The 7,938-nt window shown below is 37.8% G+C and overlaps 1 protein-coding gene across 1 annotated transcript in view; it reads right to left on the bottom strand.

Annotated features, from left to right (window-relative positions):
* Window positions 1-658: 658 nt before the first annotated feature.
* The window catches only part of e2f4 (E2F transcription factor 4), a 12,802-nt gene continuing 5,522 nt past the window's right edge, over window positions 659-7,938 (bottom strand). Inside the window, exons 7-10 of the mRNA XM_067379246.1 lie at window positions 7,896-7,938; window positions 2,716-2,760; window positions 2,550-2,594; window positions 659-2,265 (exon numbers count right to left, since the gene is read on the bottom strand). The exon at window positions 7,896-7,938 is cut by the window's right edge and continues 107 nt beyond it. Of these exons, the coding sequence (XP_067235347.1) occupies window positions 2,150-2,265; window positions 2,550-2,594; window positions 2,716-2,760; window positions 7,896-7,938 (249 nt within the window). The 3' untranslated portion in view covers window positions 659-2,149. The remainder of the gene's footprint in view (window positions 2,266-2,549; window positions 2,595-2,715; window positions 2,761-7,895) is intronic.

Genomic DNA, 7,938 nt, shown 5'->3' with positions numbered 1-7,938 from the left:
AAGAGATGGTTCACCCAAAAATTTAAATGTTGTCATTTACTGACCCTAAAGTGGTTCTAAACCTGTATAAATTTCTTTGCTGAACACAAAGGAAGATATTTGGAAGAATGTCAGTAACCAAACAGATCTCGCACCCCATTGACTACCATAGTAGGGAAAAAAAATACTATGGTAGTCAATGGGGTGCGAGATCTGCTTGGTTACAAACATTCCTCCAAATTTTTTTCTTTTTTGACTACAGCAGAACAAGGAAATTTATACAGGTTAGAAACAACTTGAGGGGAAGTAAATGACAGAATTTTCTTTTTTTTTGGTAAACTATCCCTTTTAATTTAGCAACTAAAAACCTAACGTAGAATGGAAATACCTTTGGATCAATCCTTGAGGGACTCAAGCATTCAAACTATGTTACCAACCCAAGTTTTTAACCACTACACCACAATAGGCCTATTCAAGTGAAACCTGAACAGAAATGCCTGGATCTGCAGGATATGACTCAAGCACCTGGAAGCAGTATGACAAACTCCTAAGGAATTAAGTGAAAAAAAAAAAAAAAAAAAAAAGAGAGAGAGAGTAAGAAAAGGAGGAGCAAATACCTAATAATCATAGACCAATTCAAGACAATCACAAATACAAAAACGTCTTTTATTTCAAGGGGATGACGATTCCAGTAAAGAACAACGATTCTGGTGTTTTGCAATGACACAGTGAGGACTGCATTCGTAAAATTAACTCAACCAACCCAATTCAATGCATGGGGCTGGAAGTTACCTGCCTGATAAACTGTTTTAAAGTGCAATGTTGGAGATAGGCTCGACAGAAAATGTATCTACTGAAAAACAGATCAGTTGGAAATCTATTGAGTACAAAAATAAATGGTAAATGCTTACTGTGTACAAGCATAAAAATATTATTTAGCAGGTAGGAACAATAAGAAAACAAGCAATGTTTTTTTTGTTTTTGTGTGGGGCCAACCATTAGTACCAACACAGTGAGGAGCCCACATAATGACATTCTGTATGGACAGCGCTCATTACACAGTATGCTGATACTCGATTTGTCATATTGTGACTTTTACTTCCCCCCATAAACCCACATCCATCTTTAGACAGTTATTCTCATATACAGACATAATAAAGACGTCACTTACTTTCAAAAGTATCTATACATGTATATAAATGGGTTAAGGACACATGTAACGTATGGACTGAAAACAAAAGGGACTGTTTTAAAATACAAAAATAGCAATTGGCATCTAATTTAACATTTGTACAGGGCTTTATGCGTGACCTTTCCACATTAAACGAGGTTAAATTAATATTCAAACACTATAGGCTAGCCATGAGTGAGACACGAAGTATTAACAAATACACACCTGAAATAGACAAAGCAGGAATGGTTCAACCAACACTTTAAAGTTTGTTCCTTCACTTTTTTCTGAGGATTTACGCTATGATAAATATATTTTGCTATGTAGCACCAAACTGTAAAGACTCCACACAACATAGGCTTCCCCACTGCGAACGCTGCCTCTTCGGTTATTAGTGTAATTTAATTACTTCCGCATTGTGTTTCAGTCATTTGCTGTAAGATGAGAACAAGCGGTTTCTCATTGGCTGAATCGCTTCAAACTTTATGCATTCAAAAGCATAATTATGGAAGCAACACACTTTTTCATGAATAACCTATATATTATGTGTCCAGATCAGTAAAAACGAGCTTTAGAACAGGAAGACCATTTAAAAAAAAAGACACATCCAGCTGGTATTTTCAGCGAACCATTAACCATTGCTGGTGAATTTAGTCTATTTGTGATAAATATGAATTTCCCTCTGTGTCTATACAAAAGTAGTATAAAAACAACGGCCTTGCTTGGGACTAACTGATTGAATAGGTTTGCATGGATGTCTGATATCTTCATCAGATTGGAGCAGTTGAATTTTGCACGGGGAGTGTTCATTTTCAGTCAGTCACTTTGGGGTTGAAGTAAATATACACATAAAAAAGCTTTATATACACACAGAATCAGCTTATCATACATATGGATCTGACACAGAGCCACGCTTTCTTTTTTTCTCCTTCGAAAAGGGTGTTAAAAAAAGAAAGTTCTTTTAAGTACACTACTCTTGTTGTACGGTGTGTTTGGAGGTCAAAGGTTGGCAATGGGAACATCAAAAAGGTCACAAAGGCCCTCAGTCTCATCCAGGTTATAGATGTAGTCATGGTCACCCGGAGGAGGGGATAGACGGAGGAGTGGAGAGAAAACTATGAAAGAGAAAGAAGAAGAGTGATACTGTGACCATCTTTGTGGAACCATACGAAGCAGTTTTGATTTTATTTTTCATCACACCCATTATTTATGTTAGCATCTAAAACGGGATATAATTTCAGTTGGTCAAATTTAAATTAGTTTTATTGATTATATAAACATGATATAATACATAAAGTTCTCGTGACATTTGATTTGTTACATACACAAACATCCAAACTTCCATTTCATGTTTAGTAATAGACTAAGTACAGATGGGCTGACTCGTGATCGGCTTTACCTTCTGATGACATCAGCTCCTCAAGCAAATCTGTACTCATAATTTCTATATGGAGGAAGAAGGAAATATGACAAATATGAAAACAATTCTTCCTTGTGTTATGTCACTGGTTCAGTCAAGCATATTAGCGATAGACAAATCTCAAGCTTGTTAAACAGGTCCTCACCTTTAGGGTCAAACATTTCTGAAAGTTCTTTGGGGAAGTCCAGCACTGAGGAAAAAAAAGGGAAAAGAGAGTCAGAATTGTTTTAAGAAACCAATTTGAATGCAAATGATTCAGATTCAAACCCAGACGTCCCAAACAAGCACCACAGTGTGAGAGCAACATGCACTGCCAAATTTCAGATGAGAATTTTCTTTCATTAAATGTGTTAATTTTGTCAGCTATTTTGAAATTCAGTCATAGTCACGTGTTAAATGTAGTTTTTAGTTATCTTTAGTGACTCTTGTCTTTTTTTTCTTTGTTTTAGTCAATGAAACCTTAGTCACATTTTTGTCATGCTGCATAATGGTTAAATTGATAATCATGTTCACAATTATAACAACATTAGCATTTCATTGCACTTTCACCTATAAGCAAGAACCAAGAGAATGTCAACTCATTCGCAAGATTTATTTGACCATCTAGTTTCCTGATAAATTATAGGCTGTTTATTATATAAATTAACATTCTCTACATTATGAAAATGGGTAAAGCAAGAAGCTTCTCAAATTAAAACTAAAAATTCCTAATAGTAATTGCAATAATTCCAAATTACATTAATATTTTTTATTAAAAACAACAGCAAAAACGACTGTATTGTCTCACAGAGGCTGCATTTATTCAGCATCCACAATCGCAAATATAGACGAGATCCATGTTTGGATTTATTACAGTTCATCACTGAGAAGTTGTGATCGCAGATTTAGTCACAGCAAACTGTGCACGCGATTCGTGACAGAACAGATCATCGGCGCTTCAGCAGTGTAGACAGCGTGTGCATGGTTGCCAGATTGCAAATATTAAGTAAAACACTGGGTAGAAAATGTATCCTTTTAAAGCAGAACTCAGTAAGGTTTGCGAAGCTCCCCCTACAGGTTCCTTCAGTGAATCACACTGTCATAAATACTCCAAGCGCAGCTCTGGACTACAACGACTACAACACTCACCAGCGCAGTAGCTTTGCAAATACAGTACAAAAAATCTCGAAATTGTCTTATATATACATTGTTTTTGAATTACCATAAAGCATTTGTCAATTACACAAGTCACCACAAGTCAATTAACCATCGTTATGACTTAGAAAACTATTTATGAAGGGAAAAAAGTGACTTCGTTCTGCTGGTCTGACTGGGGGACTTAAATTATTGACATCTGGCAACTGCAAGCATGAACGCTCACAGAGGCTTGTTAAAAATAGGGTTGGGCGATGTCCCCTAAATTGGCAGTTGACGATGTTTACAGTAAAACATCGTGATGGACGATGATATCGTCGGGGGTGGGGGGTGTATTTTAATTCTCATTATTATTTAATTATTATTCATTATTTTACTTTATTACTTTATTTATCCCTTTGACGCGTACGATCACACCGGTGTGATTAGAATGTTCAGTGCAGTGCATCACGTGACCAATTGCCAAATTCAAATGTGCACGTCCATCTCTAAACCAGAGATGGACGCGCGCAGCACTTTTCATATATCACAAATATGCAGTGTTTTCAACCACATAATGCTTATTTTAGGTTTCGGATGTTTAAATACATATAAGATGTTGTGAATCCAACAGAACCTGCGGCACAAACTAACATGGCGACGCCCATACGTGTATAGCTCAACTAACGCAATCATTATAAAGTTGTTTAAACAGCAAAACACATCCACTTTCACGTATTTGACAATCGGAATATCAGATATTTCATGTTATAGTTAACAAATTAGTGAATATTTTGAATAAAAAAGGAAAACTGAAATAAAAGCAGATCATCAGTCATACAGCGCTGCGGTGTGTGACATGACAAGCAATGACGCGTCACCATGGAAACAATAAAGTGATACGTTTTAAATAACTGTCGCCTTAAATAAACTCACGCTGGGGGGTCAGCCAGAACATTTTAAACTTACGTGCGAAAGGGTTATTTTATTTCCCAACTAATGACTCATCCGGGCTTTCCAATAGGTTGCACGTGAGGGGAATAAAAGGGGCGGAGCGGGGCGGGGGCGTGGCATCACGATGGTGTCTCTCCATCGTGATGTCAGTCAGCCACTTTGGGATTTTCCCAGAATCGTTCAAAAGTTTAAATTTCGATTCCTAGTTTTGATTCACAGTCCGCCGACTGGAAGAAAAAACCGCTGAACACCAACGAAGAAGCGTCCACCAGAAGTGTTGGCATAACCGAGCGAGTCGAACATGGATAGCGTGCGTCGGCGGTCCAAAGTGTGGCTTCACTTTTCTAAACAGAACGAAATCTCGGCAAAATGCAACATTTGCGGCAAGATTGTTTCGTGCATAGGAGGGTGCACGTCGAACATGATAAAGCACCTCCGAGTTCATGGAGTAGAAATAAATGTGTGCCCCGTCTTTGACGCGCTGCGCCGACCGTCCTCCGCTGCCTTTATACTGTACCTGCTGCTAATCTGGAATGGGTTTTACAAGTTGTTTCTTATTGTTTATTTGCTATTCTGCACCAGGTTAGCCCATCAGTGGGAGCACGGTAACATGTTCAAGTACCTGCAGCATCATATACTCATGTGTAAATGTGTTTTCATGAGGTTTTCAAAAATAAAGCTCTCGAGGAAAGTGTACCTCTGTGATATAAATATATTCATAATTTATAATATTTATATTCAAGTTCATAGATTTTATATTTATATTGTAGTTGAAAACAGCCCTTTGAGAAATTCATAGTAAAGTTCATAAAAAGTAAAAAGTTCATAGAATTAAAATTGATGGAGAAGGTCAGACTATTTCCTGCAGAAAGACCGTTGGTTAGCTAGCTCATTTAAAATATCCTAAACTTTTTTTGACTCTGCCTCTTAAAAGAATCAGAATCGAGAATCGTTAGGAATCAGAATCGAAACAAGGAATCGAAATTGGAATCGGAATCGTTCAAATTCAAACGATACCCAACCCTAATGTTGATATAGTCACAGTTATTATGACATTGGTGTCGCCTTGTCCTTGTCTATTCTTAGTCATGCAAAAGAACGGTTGTCGACAAACATTTCGTTAACGAAATTAAAGGGATAGTTCACTCAAAAAATGAAAATTATCCCATGATTTACTCACCCTCAAACATTCTAGGTGTATATTCATATTCATTAGGGCTGTAACGATATGCGATATGAAATCGAAATCGCGATACGCAGGTCCACGAACCTGTATCGCGATTTGAGAAGGCAGAATCGCGACACACCCCTTCCAACTCCCAGAGTTATCCTTCCTGTCCAGATCCAATGCTACCACATTTATAAATTACTATAAGTATTAGGGGTGTAACGATTTATCATAGATGGTGTGTCTCAATCAGCTCTCTAGTTCAGTAAGTGTTTCGGGCACACATTGAATCTTGCAAGCAGGTTTAAACGTTTCTCATGTCAGTCTCTTGCATGGTTGCGTGAGAAAAGTCGTGGCTTTCTTTCACCGCAGTGCACAGCAACAGCTGTGCTCACAGAAAAGCAAAAGACGCTTGCGATGCTTTGCTTTAAGTTCTGTGGCGCCGTTCACATATTGCGTCTTTTCCGCATGCAAGTCAGTTATTATTTTCAAATGTAGCCGCGCGGCAGGCGCGCTCGTAATGGGATCAACGCGGTCGCGACGCGCATTCAATTCTCAACTTCTCAGAATGCCGCAAGCGCACCGCAGGTCGTGTGACAAGAATCAACCGATCAGCTATGGCCTTTCCGTAACAAAACATCAAAAGCTCAGCCGAACAGCTGATCATAGCTGTACATGGTGGTTTTTATATCTTATCTCCATCAATATATCTCGTAGTAAAACTAATGCAAGGGCTAGAAATCATTTATCCTTTGCAGAAACATCCTCTTGTTCCTCTGATCCTCTTGGAGAGCCCAGTTCAAGGTTGCATAGCAACGACCGACGCCACGGGAGCGCAAGCGCTTTGGAAAGAAGGAGAAGCGGTGCGGCCGCGCCTTCCACGCGTTTTTAGACACGATATGTGAACGGCCCCTATTCATAATTCTAAGTTCATGTTAAATTTAAAAAAAAATTTTTAGTGACAGACAGCCCTATTCAACTGTTAATTTGAATACAGAAGGTTTTTATTAAAATTTTATATTTATTTATTTTATTGAAATGTGATCTTGTGTGTACAACAAGGACAATTATTGAAATTTGTTAATGTTTTTTTTAATAAATCTTGTTTGAATTTCAGTTTCATTTTGTTCAAAATATCGTGATACGTATCGTATCGTGACCTGAGCGCATCGTTACACCCCTAATATTCATATGAACACAATCGGAGACATATTTAAAAATATCCTGGCTCTTATAAAGCTTTATAATAGTAGTGAATGGGGGGTGAGATTTTGAAGCCCCAAAAAATTCATCAATCCATCATAAAAATAATCCATGTGGCTCCAAGGGGTTAATAAAGGCCCTCTGAAGCAAAGCGATGTATTTTTAAAGAAAAATATCCATGTTTAAAACTTTATAATCTAAAATAACAAGCTCCCGGCAGATGAGCCGAATGCATACTGCGCAAATCGACTTGTGCCAAATGAGTAACCCCTGACTTGATGTATGACGTAGGATGTAGCAGTAGAGAGCAGTTAGACGCCTCTCGTGGTGCAACAAACTCAAGCTCCTCTTCTCTTGTATCGAAATCCTCCATTTCTCTTTAAAATTTCTTGTTTTAGACTTCAAATTGGTAACTAGTGTTTTGCTCTATACTCTGCGCTTCCGTGTTCATCATTACGTCGTGCGTGGGGTCAGAGGTCACTCTTCCAGTGCAAATCGATGCTTACAGCTGTCTACCGGAAGCTAGTTATTATAATTAATAAATATGGATATTTTTCTGAAAAACAAACAAAAAAAACAATTACTTCACTTCAGAGGGCCTTTATTAACCCCCTGGAGCCGTGTGGATTATTTTTATGATGGATGGATGGATTTTTTGGGGCTTCAGAATCTCGCCCCCCATTCACTGCCATTATAAGCATAGAAGAGACAGGATATTTTTAAATATTTCTCTGATTGTGTTCGTCTGAAAGAAGATCATCATATACATCTAGAACGGCTTGAGGGTGAGTAAATCACTGGATAATTTTCATTTTAGAGTGAACTATCCCTTTAACACTACACTAAAAGTTAATGACAATATTATTTTCAAATGCATGGGCACTCACGATCTGAAGGGTCTGTTTTGATTGGTTCAAAAAGTGTTGATGA

Source organism: Chanodichthys erythropterus, chromosome 24 (genome assembly GCF_024489055.1).
Source record: "Chanodichthys erythropterus isolate Z2021 chromosome 24, ASM2448905v1, whole genome shotgun sequence".
Lineage (NCBI taxonomy): Eukaryota > Metazoa > Chordata > Actinopteri > Cypriniformes > Xenocyprididae > Chanodichthys > Chanodichthys erythropterus.
Note: the sequence above shows the minus strand (reverse complement) of the source record. Positions and strands in the feature narration are given on the sequence as shown.